This window comes from Rhynchophorus ferrugineus, unplaced genomic scaffold (assembly GCF_030347505.1).
Source record: "Rhynchophorus ferrugineus isolate W39M unplaced genomic scaffold, kcgeb_rfMv2 rfM11, whole genome shotgun sequence".
Lineage (NCBI taxonomy): Eukaryota > Metazoa > Arthropoda > Insecta > Coleoptera > Curculionidae > Rhynchophorus > Rhynchophorus ferrugineus.
The window spans coordinates 3,179,631-3,200,751 of NW_027472590.1; the positions used below are offsets into that span (position 1 = coordinate 3,179,631).

The 21,121-nt window shown below is 32.3% G+C and overlaps 3 protein-coding genes across 7 annotated transcripts; 2 read left to right on the forward strand and 1 right to left on the reverse strand.

Moving 5' to 3' along the window:
- The first annotated feature begins 6,874 nt into the window (after positions 1 to 6,874).
- LOC143205078 (trophoblast glycoprotein) lies at positions 6,875 to 10,667 on the forward strand. 4 transcript variants are annotated; one of them, XM_076418143.1, is made up of 2 exons: positions 6,875 to 7,005; positions 9,450 to 10,667. In XM_076418143.1, the coding sequence occupies exon 2, from the start codon at positions 9,457 to 9,459 to the stop codon at positions 10,555 to 10,557; it is 1,101 nt and encodes a 366-aa protein (XP_076274258.1). In that variant the 5' UTR covers positions 6,875 to 7,005; positions 9,450 to 9,456; the 3' UTR covers positions 10,558 to 10,667. The 4 variants fall into 4 exon arrangements, with proteins under 4 accessions (XP_076274258.1, XP_076274257.1, XP_076274256.1 ...); XM_076418142.1 differs by lacking the exon at positions 6,875 to 7,005 and adding an exon at positions 7,017 to 7,120; XM_076418141.1 differs by lacking the exon at positions 6,875 to 7,005 and adding an exon at positions 7,099 to 7,191.
- A 159-nt stretch (positions 10,668 to 10,826) lies between these two features.
- FucT6 (alpha-(1,6)-fucosyltransferase 8) lies at positions 10,827 to 15,333 on the reverse strand. The gene is made up of 8 exons (XM_076418096.1): positions 15,022 to 15,333; positions 14,732 to 14,965; positions 14,230 to 14,677; positions 13,882 to 14,168; positions 13,689 to 13,826; positions 12,584 to 12,911; positions 12,347 to 12,524; positions 10,827 to 12,292 (listed from the first exon to the last, which is right to left on the reverse strand). The coding sequence occupies exons 2-8, from the start codon at positions 14,959 to 14,961 to the stop codon at positions 12,117 to 12,119; spliced, it is 1,785 nt and encodes a 594-aa protein (XP_076274211.1). The 5' UTR covers positions 14,962 to 14,965; positions 15,022 to 15,333; the 3' UTR covers positions 10,827 to 12,116.
- Positions 15,316 to 20,773, forward strand: LOC143205072 (nuclear RNA export factor 1). 2 transcript variants are annotated; one of them, XM_076418099.1, is made up of 11 exons: positions 15,316 to 15,453; positions 15,522 to 15,772; positions 15,829 to 16,050; positions 16,104 to 16,245; positions 16,304 to 16,476; positions 16,536 to 16,673; positions 17,861 to 18,066; positions 18,125 to 18,296; positions 18,355 to 18,659; positions 18,716 to 19,548; positions 20,356 to 20,773. In XM_076418099.1, the coding sequence occupies exons 2-10, from the start codon at positions 15,638 to 15,640 to the stop codon at positions 18,813 to 18,815; spliced, it is 1,593 nt and encodes a 530-aa protein (XP_076274214.1). In that variant the 5' UTR covers positions 15,316 to 15,453; positions 15,522 to 15,637; the 3' UTR covers positions 18,816 to 19,548; positions 20,356 to 20,773. The 2 variants fall into 2 exon arrangements, with proteins under 2 accessions (XP_076274214.1, XP_076274215.1); XM_076418100.1 differs by having other exon boundaries at positions 18,716 to 19,512.
- The last annotated feature ends 348 nt before the right edge of the window (positions 20,774 to 21,121 follow it).

Here is a 21,121-nt window from a genome sequence, read left to right on the forward strand (position 1 = left end):
TATACAAATATTATATTTTCGGTAATACATATGATACGAAAATTAATGCGAAATTACAATTATTAATATTTAATACAAGTAACTGCAAAAATAATAAGCTATCAAAAAACTGGTTATGTCAAACAATCTTCTTCTTTCCCTCAATAATTTTTATTGATATGTTTAAATCGACAAGATTCAGTGACGTCTTCTTTTATATGAATATTTTTTTTGGATAGACGTAACTATTGAATAAATTTGAAGTTAAACATTAAAAAATAAAACGTATTTATTTTTTTTTCCAGAATTATTTAAATAAGTGTTTGTTTATTCATTAACATGTAATAACATTAAATGCAATAATGAATTATTATAACCTTCATATATATAACCATTTATAAGAAATGAGTTTAATTCTACATATAATTTTAGAAAAATATTGAAAATATTTAGGAATAGGTTATATGGAATATCTTCTTCTTTTTTGTCATATTTTATCAAAATAAAAAGAAAAATTGATCTAAAATATCAAAAATAAATTAAAAATTAGAATCTATCTTATAATAAATATATCTAGCAGGAAAATAATGTATAGGTTATAATATTATTCTTCGGAATTTAGTGTTTCTTAAAACTTGTACAGAACAAATAATACAATTTATAGTCTATTCAAAGTTTATTTGTATATGCGTCATCAAGATGTTTACTGTATTGCCTGTCGCAATTTGTAAATTCGTTTTAGAACCAGACAATATTTTCCTTCTCATTTTATTATAGTTAAAAAGAGACACAATGCTGTCTGATTAGTTCGAACACGTAAACGAATGAGCCTGTCAAAGTCCTCCAGTTGTCAGACGTATACATAATTTTCGAAAGCGTTTCGGGATAAGATGTTATAACTCTAATCCCTATAAACTATTGTATAAACTATAGTTTTCTAGTACTAAAACTCAGAATTGATGCGGCAACATTGCGACGTTTTGACGTCACAAATTTTGATGACGTATATACAAATAAACTTTAAATAGACTATAACTGTTATTTATTAAGTTACGATCAATTTTAGTAAAGTTTAAACTGTCATATAAATGACATGACAGCAGTTTAATTTACTGTTTTATTATTTCTACTTAAGACAAACTCTAATACATATTTCACATAATTATATATTAGACATTTTCATAGTTAGATGTATATTTTGTAAAAAACTGTAAATATATATTAAAAAAGAAAAATTGTGTAGGTTATCCTGAGCCCACTTGTTCAAAAATTCATTATTTTCTTAAAATAACTTTGTATTCAATCAATATATCATATTATATCATAATCATATCATAATCAATATATATATCAATAGTTTTTAAATTAATTTATGAATAACTTCACTCTTAATTGTCATTTAAATAAGTTAATTGAATTATTTTAAATGTGTTTATTATTTTTCTTCAGAAGATCGTTAATATGAACTTGGATTAAATATGACATCAGAAACGTTTTTATTGTTAAGTTTTTATAATCTTCTAAATTAGGTTATGTTGTATTTTGTCCCCCTCTCTTGTTATACATTGTAAAAATTTTGTTAACGACAATGTATGCAGTAAAATCGCGAATTTTTAACCGAAAATTATTTTTGTGTCTTATTATGGTACTTTCTTTTATTAGTTTGTTAATCATCTATTAGATTTATTTGGATTTTACATTTTTTCTAAGGCTCCCAAATATTCTATCCCTGTGTACTCCAGTCTTGTCCGTACGAAATTATATTAAAAAATGGAAGAGGACACAAATCGGCGATTTCTTTGATTTTCTTGTGGTTCGTGCGGAACTAAATTTCAAGTACGCGATTTCACGCTTATAAATCGGTTCTTTGGGTACCCAAAAAAACGTTCCGGCTTCTTGCTTCCCGCAAGTCATTTTAAATTATATCAAACATTATTTTTTTCCTTTAACGGTACGATACAGCGATCGTTTACTGAATGGCCATTCGAAATGATTCTATCCCGCAACAATTTTTAATTAAAACAAGCGAGTTAATTCCAAAAATTATGGAATAATTTAAAGAATTCCAACACCACCAATTTTGTCTCACGTTTGACACATATACATCATTTTTAACAGCGGGTGGATAAAACAGGTCACGCGTATTCAGGTAATCTGACAAAGATGTCACTTCCTTGAAGTTTCGATCCGAAATCGGTATTATTGAAATTAAAGCTTTTAAATATAATACTTTTAAAACTGTATAAATAGAAATAATTAAACTAGTGACAAGTGCGAGAAAAAATGTATATAAATTGAGTAATAAAGTATATTTCGTTCGGTTACGTTCGGTGAATATTTTTTTTGTGCGACAAAATCGAATCGTATAGTCTGAAAGTGGGCGGGCAATTTAATAAATCCGACAAAAATACGAATAAATCACCTTTAACTTGGTAACAATGCTACTGCCTCGTCATTTTGTATTATATAACATAATAGAACATTTTTTTGCGTCAATACAAAAGTATATTTCTTTCGTCAGTTATCAGTTTCTTTGGGCATTTCGCGATATTGACGGGTTAATACCCTCGTACGTCATATGAAGACAATTGAACATCGCTGACGTAAACGTCATAACGTGAAAACAACATAGAATAACGGGAAAGTTTTTTGAAGTTTCCCGACACTGATATTAGAGAAAAAATCAATCAAATTTTTAACATTTCAGAATTTAGTCAATAAGTTTTTTAATATTGTATTTTTAGTTTAATCATTTCTGTTTAAAATTTGATTTGGGTATGAAATATTGACAATTCAAAATTGAATATTGGATTCAAGCTTCAATAATTATCATATTCAATAATTGCGATATTTAGTTTTTGTTATTAGAAATAAAAAATATTTGTTCTATTTAGACTTAGGTCTGTTTTATATCAGTTTTATTTTGAGAGTAGCTATATTTGAATGGCATAGTTAACTTTTTTATTTTGATAAACCAATGTTCCTAATTAAAATTCTAAATGTTTTGTCATTATTTCCCTCCAAGTAACCACCTGTTAATGAAATTTTTAGGGATTTTTTTAGAAGAATTTTAGGTTGAACCGAATGGTGGTATGATAATTGTTATATATATATATATATATATATATATATATATATATATATATATATATATATATATATATATATATAAGTAACCACCTGTTAATGAAATTTTTAGGGATTTTTTTAGAAGAATTTTAGGTTGAACCGAATGGTGGTATGATAATTGTTATATATATATATATATATATATATATATATATATATATATATATATATATATATATATATATATATATATACAGTCGCGAAAAATTGGATTTTTTTCTCTATTTTCAAGTTTTTTACTATCGTTTCCATTCAAATAATCATAAGTTAATGAAAATGATAGGAATTATGAATAATTTTACGCTGAATCGAATGGTAGTATAAATTATTTAAACAACATTTAGTTTTCTGGTACTTTAGTTTTAAAAAATGCATTTTTTATTCATGTTTCTTAAAAATTATGATTTCATACTCAGTTTTATATGGATTTTCGTTTTTTTTTTCGCTTAAAAGCTCTCAAATACATGTATTTGGGAGCTTTCAGTAATACCGATGATCCCGTCTCATGTACAACTCTAGAAACGGCCTGAAAGTCAATAATTTCTTTTGTTGTGGAAGCGAAACAAATTGGAGATGCCTTTTTGTTGACTTATGTATTTCGTTATCTGATACCGATAATAGTTCGGTTTCTATATCTCGACCAAAAAGCCTCAAACGCAATGTGTGCTTATATTCATATCAACTTAAGAGTCTTGTGGTACGAGGGCTCGCGCATAGTATATACCTCCTGTTCATAATTTCTCTGAATCTGAGGATTCCGCCAACAAAATCCGGTCGAAGAGAAGACGGAGATAGGTGGCTTGATCTAGAGTCTAGTTCTGGAGAATCCCATCATTCGGACAGGGATTTGAATTTGCAACGTTGCCATTTGTTTAAAATTATACGTACGTTTGAAGAATATAATCATTAATATAACAAATTATCCTGTATATCCAAATATTTCTGATATTTTTTGATATTTTGGTCCATGAGTCCGGACCGTGAGGATCCTCGTATTTAGAAGTAGTAATATTTTACCAAAGTAGGAACCCCCAATCTTAGAAAATCTTCAATTTTAATGCTGTGGTATCGCTATATGATCAACGAGCTGTGATTTTTTTGAGATATACTCACATAACGGACATCGAGACATATTTATCTGTGCTTTTACTTTTTCAGGGTCAACTATGTCTAGAATATAATGATTTTGACGTAGAACTGAAGCCAATTTGGAAAATTAAAATAGAAATTGAATGGATACGCTCTTGGATAGAGTGTTCTTATACATATGTTCAAATCAAAAGTGTTATAATAGTATTTTTGCTGCATATCATTTATAATCAAAATATGAAGAGTACCACAACAAATAAACTATAAACAACAAAATGTTTAACCTTACAAAACAGATCAAATCCAAAATGACCACTGTAGCCACAAAATATTGAGAATTTACAAGAGTATCTTAAATAATTAATAATAACTAGGTGGCTCGAGGAATATATTTGACACTTTCTGCCATCAGAAGGCCATTCTAGAAAATAGGAAGGCGTAGAGTACGTGTGTTTATAATTGGTGGAAATAATCAAGAAGTTATTGGATATTTTGGACTTTTTTATTAATTATATACTTCCTGTAGAAACAATTTGATTTACATACAAAGAATTTGGGTTTAATTTTTTCGAAGCTTCTGTTGAAAGCGTCACTTTTGAATTGGAAAGAAAACTTAAAAAACTTATAAACTTACGTGTTAAATATCCTTATTTTGTTAAGTTAAGTCACAGGTGTTGCGTGCCAGGATGTAGTAACAACCGAAAACTGATGGGAATCTCTTGTGAGGTCTTAAATAAGAACAATTTTAACACAAGCTGACTATAAAGCGAAATGTGGAAGAGTTTTGCTTAACAGGGATACGGTTTCCAGTTGTTATTTAAAATGTAAGTCTTTTATGATGTTATATGTAACTTACTTTGATGGTAAATGTTATCTCGACTATTCTATTTAATTCCCAGGTTATACACAAAACTTAACATCAGTCTGTCCAATATTTTATATAATCAAATGCCTGTAGTTTTTAAAACGATCAACTGTATTGAGCATTCTCAACGAGATGTGATTAGAAGGATAATAGTTAGGTGTTGGTTGTTTCGGTAGATGACAAAATTGAACAGAACAGCAAAAGGCAAAAATGAAACATTTTTTATTGCAACACCTAAATATAACACGGCTTATATGGATGACGTACAGTTATATACTTACAATAAATATTTGACAAAAAAAGCATTTAAAAAGACATTTCAAAATAACTAGTCTTCGACATATACATATGTGGTATACTTTGTATTACTTTTATTACATTTTTATTTTTACTATTTGTATTACTGCTATTATTATTAATAAAATATATTTTAATATCAGGAGAATTATTGTAAAAACTATCAAGAAAGGGAATAAAACTCACCAACTTTATCAGTACAGCATTTAGATTAAAACATGTCCCAGGCATTTGGAGGATGGCGGAAATTATAATGATCCCAAAACCTGGGAAGTCAACAAACGAAATAGAAGCCTAAAGACCTATATCACTGCTGCTAGTAATATTTAAGGTTTTTCGAAAAACTACAGTTGAAAAGAATAAAACTGATCGTAGATAGAAAAAACTTAATACCAACACATCAGTTTCGGTTTATTAACAAGCACTCAACAATTGACCAGGTCCATAGAATAACAGGTGTAATTGAAAAAGCCTACGAAAGTAAAAAAGTATGCTCAGCTATATTTTTAAATGTAGCATAAGCCTTCGATAGGGTTAGGCATGAAGGCGTTGTTCATAAACTACAGAAAATGCTACCAAAACATACCGAACTATTAAAATCATACATTTCAACCAGAATGTTTAAAGTCAAACAATAAGAACTTACTCTACAATAAAAGAAGCTAAAGCAGGTATACCAGAGGGAAGTGTACTGGGACCAACGCTTTATCTACTCTGCACTTGTGATATACCACAAATGGAGAATATTACAATGACTACATTTGCTGATGACACTGCGATTATAGCTGTTGGAGACAATAGTGAAGAAGCCTCACGAAAATTACAACAGGCTAGTGAAAATATTGGACACAAGCTTGGAAAATAAAAATTAATGAAAGTAAATCTGTACATGTGCAGTTCACCTATAAACAGACCGTACTTGCACCAATAACATTAAATAATACTATCATTCCATATAGCAACAACGCTAAATATCTCGGAATGAATCTAGATGCAAAACTTCACTGGAAACGACTAGTAACAATGTAATAAATAAATAACAAAAAAAATTATTTTAAAATTCCCGTTATTCATGTTGTCAGTTGCGCCCACTGGTGGCAAATGAATGCTAAATTTGTTCACAGGTAATACACAGAAATACGCTTCTAATTCCTCTGAATTTTGTGATTGTGTCAGACGGAAATTACCGAAGTTTACCGAATACGAGATATGATTCTCCAGAAATAGCCATTATTTGCGAGAGTATATAGTATATTGTAATTTGTATTTTAATTAAAGCAAACCACTTTTTGTGACAACATAATGTGGTGTCAGAGTTTTGCCAAACTCTGACACCACATTATGTTGTCAAGTCTCGAAATATAAATAGTGCCCCCCGTATAATCGATCTGCAAACAGTAACTTATTTAGAAAAATGCTACGGGTAAACCTCAACGCAGATTAGCTCCACAAAGGTATTTACATAATAAAAACGAGAAAGATGTTGGGGAACATCGAGATTCAGACCCGAAATCCCCTTGATTCATTTGTGTACGTTTGCAAGCTGTGCGAGGTAATTGATGCTTTTGATCCAAATGAACCGCGTGTCAACAAGCCTTGTAATTGGAAGTAGGTGCCGATGCATGAGTATCAAATAAAAATTCCAGGTAAATAGTATTGATAAAATATTGTATTTTTTGATAAGATAAAATAAATAGAAATTTGTGTGTTCTATAAAATTAATTACATCTCGTTCGAAAGTATACCTGACGGAAAGCAAACGTAAGTGCTCTGTAATATAGTGTTTTCTTTAAGTAGTAAGTGGTCAGGGTGTGAATGATCCGTCAAAAATGGTAATAGTTCGAAGGACCTGGAAAACAAACAGGTTTTTTTATTATTTTAGTAACGCTCGTCACAACTTTTTCACGAAATCGTTGACATAAAACAACAAATAACATACTGTCATTTTTAAAAGAGGTTATGTTACCTTTCTTTGAGTTATTTTCACACTAACTGTTTTTACGTCGTATTTACTTAATTTTGAAGATAATTCAAGCGAAAACATAACGTCGTTACCTATTTATTTTAATTATTTATCGTATTTAGCTCGTATCGATTGATAAAACCCGAAAAATATGTTAATTATTCGTTGTATTAATACATTCTTTTTACGCCACAAAATAGATAATAAAATACAAATAGATCCCAAAAAAAATTCGCTTTAATTACCATAATCATTCCGTAATGTTTGTATAAGGAGATTGAAAAATAATTCTGACATATTTTTCGACATAATATATCGGAACACGATTTGTGAATTTTCCAGTCAATTAAAAAAATAAGAAAAAAATGAATATTTACTTTCGAATTTGTTTATAAACAATATTACTAGTCGTAATATGCTAAAAAAAAGAAGACGAAATTTACAATAACCTAATTTCTTTTTCTTAAAGTGGTAAGTGGTCAAGGTGTGAATAATCTATCAAAAATAGTAATACTTAATAACAAATAACATTCTGTCACTGTTAAAAGAGGTTAGGTTACGTTTCTTTGTTATTTTCACACCATAATATTTTTATTGCGATAGTTGAAGCCGAAACACATCGTCGTTACCTGTTTATTTTAATTATTTGTTGTATTTAGCTCGTATCGATTGATGAAAACCGAAAAAAATATGTTAGTTATTCCGGATATTAATATTTTCCTTATTAGCGAAAATTTAGATAATAAAATAAAAATAAATCCGAAAAAATCGCTTTAATTAAGATAATAATTTCGTAATGTATGTATAAGGAGACTGAAAAATAATTCTGACGTATTTTTTGACATAATATATCGGAATATCACGATTCCAAAAATTCCAATCAATTAAAAAAAAAGATAAAATTAATATTTCCGTTCGAATTTGTGTTTAAATAACGTCACCGATCATAACGTGCCAAAAAAAGAAGACGATGTATATTATAACCTAATTTACTGTTATGTTTATTTTATGTCAGCTAAAGAATCAAATCTATAGTTTATCCAATAAAACAGCCAATGCACGTTTTAAAAAATTTAAAATCCCTTCTAATCTCGGACATTTTTCTTTCTTATTTTACTAGTTAGCATTACTCTAGTTAAAAAGAGACCGAATGAAGCGTGACGCGTCCGAAGATGTAACCAAATCAGTCACTAAAATTCGATTTGTATTGGTACTGGTCGACGCCGTTGTCATATATCAATGTAAATATAATAAAAAAAGGCTCTAACCTATAAAGCATTGTGGCTGTTTAATAAACTGTAGTTTAAATCTTTCAATAAATATGCATCAAATGAACTATAATGTTATAATAAATTATATTCTATACAGTTATTTTTGTTTCAAAATAAACGAAAACTTAAATTTTATGCGGCAACGTTGTATTATAAATTTTGATGATGTGCATTGGCTGTTTTATTAGAAGGGCCATATATAGTCTATTCAAAGTTATTTTGTACATACGTCATATACATTTGTGACGTCAAAACTTTGCAATGTTGCCGTTGCCGCATCAACTCTGAGTTTAAGATCATGTTGGTTTTGACATATAATAATTGAATAAAAATGTTATCAAAACTAATTTATTTTAACATTATAGTACAACGAAAAACTACAGTAAATTATACAGCCACAATAGTTTACAGGTTAGAGTTATAACCTCTTATCACTATTGCTTTCAGGAATTTTGCATATATCTGATAACCGGACGACTTTGACAGACTCATTCGTTTACGTGTTCGAACTTATCAGACAGCATTATGTCTCTTTTTAACTAGAATAAACTAAGAAAGAAAATTTTGTCTGATTCTGAAACTAATTTACAAATTGCGGCAGGCAATACGTAAGAACTAATCCAAAATAAAGATATCTATTTGTTACCGCGAAGATTTGACGTAGACAAACATGTCAATGTCAAGTGGTAGTGTTGTCAATGTCGAAATCATATGTAATTGAGAAATACATCAATAGAGGGTACTGTTGGTCAATTGAAAATTAAAATCTACAACGTATATAATAAAGAAATGTGGATATTATAAAATTAATACAAAATGTACAGAATAAATAATAAATACATTGTTATTTTTACAGGTCAGTCATGATGATATTACTGTTGTTGTTCAGCTTATTGCTGTTTCAAGGAGGCTGCACCTGTCCCGTGCAATGTGACTGTACAGAGACCAGCGTCCTCTGTGAGGGGCGATCCTTGACCCAAATCCCAACGTTGAACGTGGAAGGGTCTCCGGCAATTCTCGATCTTTCCGGAAATCAATTTACTTTCCTCAGCATCGGCGATCTCGCATTTCCGGGAAGCGGACACGTCGTCGAGCTGTTCCTGAACAATTCAGGAATCGCCGACATTTGCGGCGGAGTCTTCGATTCCCTGGAGAACCTCCAGGAGTTGTACCTTGGCGGAAACTTTCTCAGTAGCATCGGCAAAGACATCGTGGCCCGTCTAGACGGTCTGGTCGTGCTGGAAATGTCCAATAATTACTTCTACGAGAATATGCCGGTGCTGATATCGGAGAGTTTGGAGGTGCTGTCCATGGCCAACTCGAAAATATCGAACATCCCCGATAAAGCTCTGAGCTACCTGCCGAATCTAAAGCTCCTCTTGCTGCAGCAGAACGATCTTCAAACCATATCCATGGAGGTGTTCCGGGCGGTGCCGGCCGACTCGCTCTTCATGAGGCTGTCGTTCAATCCGTGGGTCTGTAACTGCGCCAACGTGGAACTGTTCCGATTCTTGGACAACAAGAGTTTGATAGATCGTACCGATCCCTATCATTGTCTGATCGACAGTGGCGTCATGGATATTTACGGGAAAACCGGCAGGAAATTCGCGCGGAAGCACTGCAACAAAAACATGGACTTGGACGACGGCCTGAACGAGTCCCGAGCCATGATCGATGAAAACAGGAAAAGTCTCGAGACGCCAATCGAATCTAAGCGGAAACATTTGGATGCGGGTCGGGAGGGCTTCGAGAAGAATCTCGTGAGTCCCCCAGAGACGATAACGCGTGGTTGCGCTCTAAGTTCGATAACCATTTTCGATTTCTATCTCATCTTAGTCATCGCCATAATATCAGGCTTCGTTTTCGGAGCTATTCTGTCTATATTGTGCTATAATATTCGCCTGCGCTACAGGAAGCTCGAACCTACTTCAGACAGTAAAGTAGAACTGTTGCAAAAGCTGTGAAAGCTGCAAAGTGTCGGTTAAGTTGTAATTTATACAAACAATATTTGTTTCTTTTCTATCATAATGTTAATAATTAATTATATTTTTAATAAATAATATTAGAACTCGAAGGTGAATTATTATTTAATATTCTTAATCACTTATTCACTATAAATCGTTTTTAATTGTAAATTCTTACCGGTCAGCAACCATCCTATCTGCCTGTAAAAGGTAATCCTAGTATAGGAATGGAATAGAACTATAACGAAGTAAATATTAAACAAAAACAATTTTTTTTTGAGGATATTTTTATTGTTTTGTATAACAAAACTTTACATATTACATATATTTATATATGTTTTAACAATTAAAATTGGTGTAATAATAATGAATGTTCATAAGGTCAGTTGCACAACATAAATAAAATTCAAACGTTACAAAAGTATACATGATATATATATAGGCCTACCACTTTATTGCTATCGATAACAACTAAATAGAATCAAAATAAATCGGGCTCTTAACCGAGTGTAGATGAATATCTCGATAACCAGTGGATCTCCGATATAATAACGATAGGCGATTGTTTTAAGCGCAATAAAATTGTACCCAGCGAGCAACCATGATGTTGTTATTACGAACAAATGAAGGTCTATACAGAAATGCAAAGATCACAATATACATATTAATTGTTAAATATTAAACATTATATAACACTAAATTACAAAAAGTTATTTTATGTATAGATGTGTGAAACTCAGAAAATAATTGATGATATACGATAATTACCATTTCGATTGTGCTTTAACAGAGAATATATCATATGGTACATTATATATACGTTAAGAATACACATATTATTGTTATTGCACATCTATGTTACAACACAGTAATTGAGTATATTAAATTGTATCGGGTTATTGTTCACTTTGATATAAAAACAAAAGCGTTTGATCTCGATTTGATTTAAAACGAGATCAATGTTGGTTTTTGAGCATTATAATAAGTCGACAACTTAGTGCGCGTTGATATGTTACAGGAAAAAAAATGCTTCACAACAAAAACATTTGAATAAGTTGACAATTGTTCTTTTATTTTTTAGGCATCGCATACGTTTGACGTTTTAAATGCCATTCCTATATAATAAATAATGTAAAAAAATTTATTTATAAAAAACTTTGCAATGTTTTAAATCCTACATGAATAGTTGGTCCTGAATTTTAGTGTCCGGGGTTACCAAAGAAAAAAGGTCTGTACCCACGCAATTAAGTCTAATTTCCTTTTACCACATCAATGCTACATTAATATATACCATGTTCATGTACATGAATATTAACATGCAATGAAGAAAGTGGCGCGGTAACCTTAAAATTAAATATATATACACATACAACTTAAGAGGTACTCGAGAGTATTACGAAATCAAGTTGTCGCTTAGCGATATCTGTACAGGGGAATTTCGACGAAACTTTGGACGGATACTTAAAACAATGCAAAATCCACGTTAAATCAATATGGTGCACGGTAAAAAATATATGCATATATAAAAACCCAAATAATCCCTTTCCTTACGCTCGTTTTCACGTAGGCGGCGTTTCCTTGTTCGTCTTTTGTTTGTTTTTATACAGTTCCGAGTAGACGGGAAACTTGGCTACTTCGATTTTGTCCTTCATTTTGAAACTGGGATAGAGACCGTTCTGGTTGGTGCGCAGGTTCCTGCCCTTGCTGAAACCATTCCAGTGGTTGCCGGCGACGCCTAGGACAGATAGAAATCAAAACCCTGCGATAGGTTTTCCAAAAATCGAGTTACCTATCAAGTCGCCTACGGCGATTTGCATTTCGGCTTGTCTTTTGGGCTCGTGCGGATACACTGCTATCATGTTATGGGGATTTTGTCCCCCGTAATAATATATGTCATCCAACGATTTGTATCTGGACGAAGCATCTGGGTAATAGTTTTGCATTACTTCATACGCAACCCTACACACCTATAATACGATTAATATTAGTAGGCTTTGGTTAACATTGTTTCCGGTTGTGAGATTACCTGTGAAGAGAATGTACAAACTAGAAAATCACTTAGTGACAGCATATGAATGTCCAGAATGATCCCGAAAAGAGAAGTGTCCGAATATCTGGACGATACAGCGGCAGTTTTCGAGATTTGCGGGTCGCAAATCACCTCGTAATCTGTATACTTGGTTTTGGCCTCGAGAAGTACTTTGGGATCGTCAGACGCCAAGTAGATCCGTTTTTTATCGATTTTCTGACTGAGAGACAGTTGTTTGTAATATTCGTCAACGGCGGTCATGTATTCCTCCAATCCATGAAAAGCGGCTTCGGTGCCTACTTTATCGGTACGTCTGACGTGTACGCTATAAATTTTATTATCTGGTATTATATTTCAACTTACAATGTTGCCAAACTGTATGAATTGTAGTTATAAATGGAGAATGTAATATTACGTTTATATTGTATGGACTGTATCAAAAAATAGTCCTTCCAATAAAATAGCCAATTCATGTCAACAAAATTTATAATTCAACGTTGCCCAATCAAACTTAAGTTTTAGTTTATTTTTATTCCGACAACAAAATACTATGTAGATAAAATAATCAAAGATAACGTTATAAAATATAATTTATATTAACATTATAATACATCTAATGCATATTTATTGAAGAACTTAAACTACAGTTAATTAAATAACCAAGGTAGTTTGTAGGTCAGAGTTGTTTTATTATATTTACATTGACATATGACAATGGTGAATTCAGAAAGGGTTTTTCATGCTGCTGAAGAGATTCGATGAGAAAAAAATGAAGGTATATTATGTTACCTTATATTTTTTAGCGCTGTGCATTATGCCCTCATTATATTCTTCAAATTTACGTATAATTTAAAAAAACCGGCAACACTGCATATACAGGAAGGACAAAATAGCATTGCCTCGGAAATATTCGGTTCTAGGTGGGCGTGTCCAATTTGTATAATTAAAAGTTGTGTGTTTCAACGCCTGCTCGAACATTTCCGAGTAGTGCACGACATCTATCGTTCATAAGTTCAATTTGTTTAAGGTTAAAGACTATTGTTGTTTTCAAGAATTACCTATTTTTAATAATTCAATCCAATAAAAGTTAATGATCACTTACCCAACTATCGGCCTTTTATAACCAAGCTTATTAATGGCATCCTCAATTAAATTCGTGGTTTTCTCTCTAGGCCGTAACAGATATTTCAGAATTTGTCCAACCCACCATACAACCGGATCGCCATGTAATCTAGTCAGTCTTAAAACGAAACAATCTCAAAACAAAAATTGCCAAACGCCAAACTGAATTTTACCTTGGCGCTAAATCTTCTGGAATGGCTAAAGGTAAATAAGGAGGCCTTGGTGATAAACTGTCAATGATTGGTAAATTTATTACTTGAGTTTCGACGTGACCAGGCCAATTGGCCATCGTTTCTCCGTCTGGTGATGTACAGGTATCGCTTAGCGGCATAAAAATATCTTCCCACCCCGATTTGTGATACCTCCATCCTTTTGATTTTAGAATTAAAGTGCGTTTTGTTCCGTAGGCCACCATAAAACAATACACTACATGATGTAGTTGGCATCCGTATCCACAACCCTTTAACAAATCTAATTATAATGCATGAACTTACCTTGTAACGTCGCATGGTGAAGCTTACCTTGTTTAAACTACAAACTAATTTCCTAGCTGTATCACAATCTTCAGGATTTTGTAGAAACTTAAACCTCTCTTGAACTAAATCACTTAAATCTTGAGACTCTTTTTGCCTCCAGTCTTCGTAACCATCAACCTCTGCCAGTTTGGTAATATCATGCAAAAGAGATCTTTTATGTTCAGCACCCAAGCTCAGAACCTGATTGATGATATCTACAATGTCTGGAGCTACATCTCCAGCTTTCTTCTGGATTTCTAACAGATTTGAATGGACATAAAACCAAAACTCTTTTGTGTTGGCATAAATCCTCCTTCTAAGAAGTTCATACTGAGTGTTCGGTTCTTCTTTGGAGCTTACATCTGATAAACCCAATTTTGTGTAGGGTCTTTCGGCTTTTGTTAATCTAGTCTGAAAATTCTCGATGGCTTCTTTCTGATCATCACTTAAATTACTGAAAATTTTTGAATTTTATTATGGGAATGCTACAAAAGTCATAAATACATACTTGGTGCTGATTTCCTTAAAAATTACCTGCAATTCTTCATTTTGTTTCCTTAGAGCCTCCAAGTCAGATAGAGCTTTGGCCAATCTTTCAGAGGATCTTGAATCAAATGTATTTGTCGAGTTTAATCCGGGAAATGCCGAAAGTACTAATACTAATAACCAAAGAACTAGAAAGATTACTAGTATTCTATGCCAACCAATAGAAGATACTTGTCTTAAAAGGACACTCATTCTTCTAAAAATACCATATAAACAAAAATATTTATTATGATATTGAACTCTACTTCTTACCTATTGATTTCAGTATGTTATGCAGATAAGAATGTATCAAACTAACATACATGTATATGTAACTAATCTAAATAACAGAAAGCTTGTATGACTGGTAAATAACAAAATTGCTTCATTATGAGTTGATTCAATTATTCAATGACAATTCACCGGATGTCCATAAAATGAAATTATAACCCAGTAATAATATATCACATTAAATTCAACAGATTTACAATATCAAATCACTTTCATCACAGTACCCTCCGTTTTTCATGTTGCTGTCAACTAGACTGTACTTTTTCTATAGACTGTACATAACCTGTCAATGTTCTATGGTAGGCATAATTTCAGAAAAACAAACAGCAATAAATATGGGTACAGTTAAGGTATATTGTTATAAAGGTTCATAATTTGTAAATCAAATATTATAAGCTGGCGTAAGCGAAAAAGGTGAGTAAATATTAGTTGTACGTATAATGTTTATAAGAAATTTTAGTTATACTATTCATTTTTCTTAGGTTAAAACAGGTTATCCAACAAAAAGATAACCAAAACCGCGGATGCTAAAATCTTTATAAATAAAAACAGTATACTGGGTGTCGGAAAGTTATTAACGTGGAATAAACGTGTAATAATGGAACGTTCTAACATAATTTTTCAATTACCATCGCCAGCCTCGATTTGTGTTGATGAATCCAGTGATATTAATGAGATTTTTACTAAGTATAACCACTTTTTGGCAAGTTCTAATATTTGGCATAGGTTCGAGGTATGTATATTGTATGTATATTTTAATTATGTGTTATTTAATATTGAACATTGTAGGTCACTAATATTGGAAATATGCATCGGAATGTAATCTTAAAAACTATTCTAGACTATATGTCTCCTTTAGAATTAATTCCAGTGTGTTATGCAAAAGATAAAAACGCCGAAAAGTGCTTCTTTCTAGCTAGACGTTGTAAAACCGCTATAAGGAAGTTGGCAAGTAATGATTTTATGGTTGAATATCCAGACACAAAAAAAACTGGCGTGAAACAGAGCTTTGTATGTAGGTATTAAAAGCATAAATAACTAAACATTGTCTAAATATTTTTTAGTTTAAAATCAGGGTGGTGTTAAATTTTTCAAATACAGAGGAATTTACTGTTGATATACTAACAAATGTGTTGATGGTCTTACAAAAAAGAATGAAATACCCAGAGAAGTATTTAGATTTGGACAATTTCGCTGACGATCCAGGTATTTGCATTGCTCATGCTTTTTTCCGCAGTGTCCCCTGTATAAATATACTTTACAGATTTAACTGAATATTGTCCTCTTTCACAACCAAGAATAGCACTTTTCGTGTTGAATGTGGCGAAAACCCTGAGGCCTCTCGGGATTATTTTATCAAATAATGACCTTACCAAGATATGCAATCGTTTTGTGTTTAATTCGGAATTGAGAAAGCTGGATTTGAGTCATAATCAGGTAACAAGGATGTCAGCATGATGATCCTGTGCTTTTCGTCTGATGTGTGCTTGTTGCAGATTCAGTCATTTAATAGTATGGTGTTGAAACACTTAAATATTACTGATTTAACACTAACTGGTAATCCACTTTGTAACTGTGATCAAGAGACATATGTTAAAAATGCCCTGGAGGCGTGTCCCCGCCTCGAGTTGTTGGTAAGTAGAAATTGTTGATTTTTAGTCAACAAGTAAGTTTTAATGACTATTTACATAACTGAAGATACTGATATTGCAAAAAAACTATTGGTAGAGACAGATATGGGGCTTGATTTGAATAAATTGGTATAGAATCTCATTCTTAAGTCTTTTTTATTTAATTTATTTAGTCACTTTTTATTTATTAAGAATTTTAGGTTTTATAATTCAGGGTTGCAGAATCAATATTTCCGTATTTTTATAATGAATGGCTTTAAATTCGCCTATACGTAGTAATACTTACTCATTGAAGCCTTACTGTAGATCATTTGAAGGATAATAATAATAATGTAATAATAATAATTATATGGGGTATACACACTTGAATTTTGTAAATTAGCATTACAACGGAGGCCCTATTACTAAAGTATTGTAAGTCTTACAATGGCCGAATTATGATTTTATCAGAAAAGCGGTTATCTGAATAAATTCGTTTTGAAAATTTTTCTGGTTTATTGGTATTTGTCATGATGTATATAGAAAACAAACGACGAATTAAATGTTAAATGTCACAATGTTGCCGCATCAACTTTGAGTTTTAGTTCGTTTTGACTTTGACACATGATAACATTTTAATTTAAATAAAATGATGAAACAAAAATAATCTCATCAAATATAATTTATTTTAACATTATAGTATGTCTCATTCGTATATTATCTGGTTCCTGTTTGATATAATTTATTAGTGTCGCATTGTATTTTTGGCTCTGACTATCTAATGGCTTTGACATTTTGTACGGAAGTAATAATAAGCAGCGATTTGAAATTTATCAAAACAAGCAATGTGCCAAATCAACGTTTGAGTTTACTTGCAAAAGTTTGACAACCAGGCGACTTTTTTAGGCTGATTTGATTACATGTTCGAACGTATCAGACAGCATTGTTTCTCTTTTTAAGTAAAATAAAATGAGAAGGAAAATATCGATCTGGTTCTAAAACGAATTTAGAAATTGCGACAGGCAATACATTAAACATCTTAATGACGTATGTACAAAGTTACTTTGGATAGACTATAAGTCTCTTCCCGCCTCATATAATATACTAATGTCATATTCCTCACATATAAATACAATTCATAGAATTTGGCAACATTACGGTCTGAAATATAGGCCTCGATATATTCGATTAACGGTTTACGTTATATGTAGGATGGCATATCGTTGCGTCGAGGAGAATTCCCGACTGTCCAGAAGAACTTTTTGTGCAGCATCGACGGGTACGACCTGGTAAATCAGTTCCTTCAACATTTCTTCACGGTCTACGACAGCGGCGACCGCAGCACGCTTCTCAAGTTGTACAATCCCCTAGCAGTGTTCTCCTGCGCGACGAGCCCATCCGGAGTCTACTCGGCCAGGTAACGACGGATTAGTTTTTCTTAGATTATATTTTCTTGTCAATATTTCGGCTTTCAGCCTCGACCGATACCACGCCCTCTCGAGGAACCTGATGAAAACCGCAGAGGATGGCAGCAAATCGAAATCGATCTACAACGGGATATTCGAGATCTACAATCTGTTCGCCAACAACATCCCTCTTACGCAACACGACCCCTATTCCTTCACGGCCGATTTGGTTTATAGAACGGTGAGTGACCGACCCCTTGGAAGAACCGAAACAATATTACCGTCTCTCTGTTTTCCAGAATAAATGTTCCATTCTGTCGGTAACAGGTGTTTTTAGAGAGCCTTCGAACCCGGACGTTCTCGGATTCATGAGGACGTTCGTGCTCGATCACTCCTACGACGAATCTAAGTGTTCTATCCTGAACGACCAGCTGAACGTCTACAAGGTCCCCGTCTTCCGGGAGAGTCAGTATTTCGTTACGCCGCACAGCATGAGTGATCCTTTGAAGGAGATACAGCTGTTGCCGCAGAAGGAGAGCGACACCCAGGATCTGGTGCGCACCTTATGCCGGATAACCAGCCTGCGGGAGGATTGGGCTAGGCAGTACGAACGCGAGATCTTCGGAAGGGCGTTGGATTTATTTCGATCTGTTGTTTCAGGTGTCTGGAGAACTGCCATTTCCACCTGAAGACCGCTCTTGAGTTTTTCGTTAGTTTATACCAGGAGGATAAGTTTCCCAAACACGCTTTCGTGAAGTAACTCTGTTTTATTTCTGTTATTTATATGTATGAACGAATTTATTTTAATTTGACAAATAAGAGTTTTTATTAATTTTTTATATTTTTATTGCTCTTGGAAATCTTGGGAGAAGAATACATTTATAAGATGTTTTCCAAATTTCTTATATTTATTTTTTAAAATATTTTATATGCAATTGATTTTAAATTAATAAATATATTTGACAGCAGAATTTTGTAAATCCGATGGCCGGTAACAATTTTATTAAATAAATTTATATATTTTATTATATAACAATATGAATTGTTGGAGTTTTTAATATCGCAGTAGTAGAAATAGGATATAGTTAAGTTTGGAAAAAAGTGATGGGAGAAGGAATTAGAAAAATACATTGAAAACAAGATAATATTATTCAGTGTGAAAGAAACAATATATAGAACAACAGAGAAAGTAATAAGATGTAAAAGGCAAGACTGCTAATGGATTAGCAATTCAAAAGATAGAGAAGGAATTTAACATAATAATATTTTATATATATATATATATATATATATATATATATATATATATATATATATATATATATATATATATATATATATATATATATATATATATATTATCCTCTTTTACCAACTATGGGTTTATCTGGACTGAACCTAAAGTTTAACGTGGCCTTCGAACCACGGTCCTCAGCATTAAGCCTACCGACTGGCGAGTGACCAACTTTAGAAATCATCTCAGAAGACATCCGGTCTTACCCAGCCTGTTACTGGCGTGACTGTGATCATTTTCCTTGTCGGATTTTATACTCTTGCCTAGAACATTCAAAAAATTTTATAAAATTACAAACATAAATTTACGACCATGCCCGAACAAGATTCGAACCCTGCGGCTATCGCAGCAGTAGGAGGACTGTCCTATCGCCTTTACCACTGCCCCACCAAGCCGGCAACATAATAATATTAAATTAGAAAGGAGGTTGATGAAAGGACTATAGGAAGTACAGCAAGAAATATATCTTTCAGAAAATTGATAAAATATATAATATATGAATATGGCTTAACTATGTTTTAAAATCACAGTAGTCATGGGTTCTTGGTCAGTGTGTCACTCTTCAAGAAGCCATATGATATTTATAAGAGGGGGGGATAAGTTTGATATATGACCTAATTTTATATAATATTATAAGAATTCTAAATGTGTGTAAAATTCCTGCTGATGTCATTCGGATATACCTTCACAGAGTTTTTATTACTTTTATGAAATTTTCTTTCTAGGACGAATATAGTTGTAATATCGGATTTTTATTACTGTGGTAAAGCCGATTTATATTGTTACCTGGTCGAGTCTGATTCCACATATGTGTGGATGTTTTGGTTGTTTTAATAACTCTTAATTTGCCGGCTTTGTTGGCGCAGTAGTAAAGGAGACTGCCCTCCTACTGTTGCTATAGTCGCTGGTTCGAATCTTGCTGGGGCATGGATGTACTTTATGTTTGTAAATGTTTTTAGGCAACAGTGGAAAATCCGACAAGGAATAACTATCCCAGTCACGCCAGTAACCAGACTGGGTGTCTTCAGGGGTGGTCCCTAAGTTGGTCACTGGTCAGTTTGTAGGTTTAATGCCGAGGACCGTGATTTAGAGCCCAAGTTAAACTGTAGGTTCAGTCCAGATAAACCCTCGTTGCTAAAAAGGGCTTTAAAATATTCAAAAATTCGTAACTTTTATTTGAAGATAGGTCTGCAGTTATTACTTATTATTTCTGTACAGGGACGAATATACTGGCCGAAAAATTGGTCAAGAAAGATGTAGACATACAGTTTTGATTCTAATTTTGAATATCAAGATGACTGTGATTGGAAAATTATACTTCTAATTTATTAGTTTAAATTGTTTAAAAAAATAAGAAGGACCACGAAGTAATCTTTGTAATAAGCATTAATATAATAAAAAGCCACTAATGATAACAATAAAAACACTGTTTTATTTATCGCTAACGACACACTAGTATAAAGCTGAGAAAAAAAATCAGTTGCCATTGACGTGAAATAAATATATTAGCGAAATATGTCCGAAAAAAACAAACAAACAAATAATATGATTTATAAAAATTGGTGTCAATAATATAATACTATATCAATAATTAATGATTGAATTCACATTGAAAGTGAAAGTCTCCATCGAGGTTACCTCACGAAATTTGCAACCGTCTATTATCTCTCCTTGTTTCCGCTAACGGCTCGGGTGAAAGTTGAACAGAGTCCGACGGAATGTATCTCGTAACAAGTTGGCGTGTCCCAAGTGGCCTATGTGACAATATCGTG

Bases quoted from the DNA above. Each gene is read 5' to 3' on its own strand.
- LOC143205078 (XM_076418140.1), top strand. From the start codon at position 7,189: ATGGTAATAGTTCGAAGGACCTGGAAAACAAACAG. The intron at 7,224-9,449 runs GTTTTTTTATTA...TTATTTTTACAG, and splicing joins AGGACCTGGAAAACAAACAG to GTCAGTCATGATGATATTAC.
- FucT6 (XM_076418096.1), bottom strand. From the start codon at position 14,961: ATGAGTGTCCTTTTAAGACAAGTATCTTCTATTGGTTGGCATAGAATA. The intron at 14,678-14,731 runs GTATGTATTTAT...AAAAATTTTCAG, and splicing joins TTTAAGGAAATCAGCACCAA to TAATTTAAGTGATGATCAGA. The intron at 12,912-13,688 runs GTAAGTGATCAT...TAAAATTTATAG, and splicing joins TATAAAAGGCCGATAGTTGG to CGTACACGTCAGACGTACCG.
- LOC143205072 (XM_076418099.1), top strand. From the start codon at position 15,638: ATGGAACGTTCTAACATAATTTTTCAATTACCATCGCCAGCCTCGATT. The intron at 15,773-15,828 runs GTATGTATATTG...TGAACATTGTAG, and splicing joins ATATTTGGCATAGGTTCGAG to GTCACTAATATTGGAAATAT. The intron at 18,297-18,354 runs GTGAGTGACCGA...TCTGTTTTCCAG, and splicing joins CCGATTTGGTTTATAGAACG to AATAAATGTTCCATTCTGTC.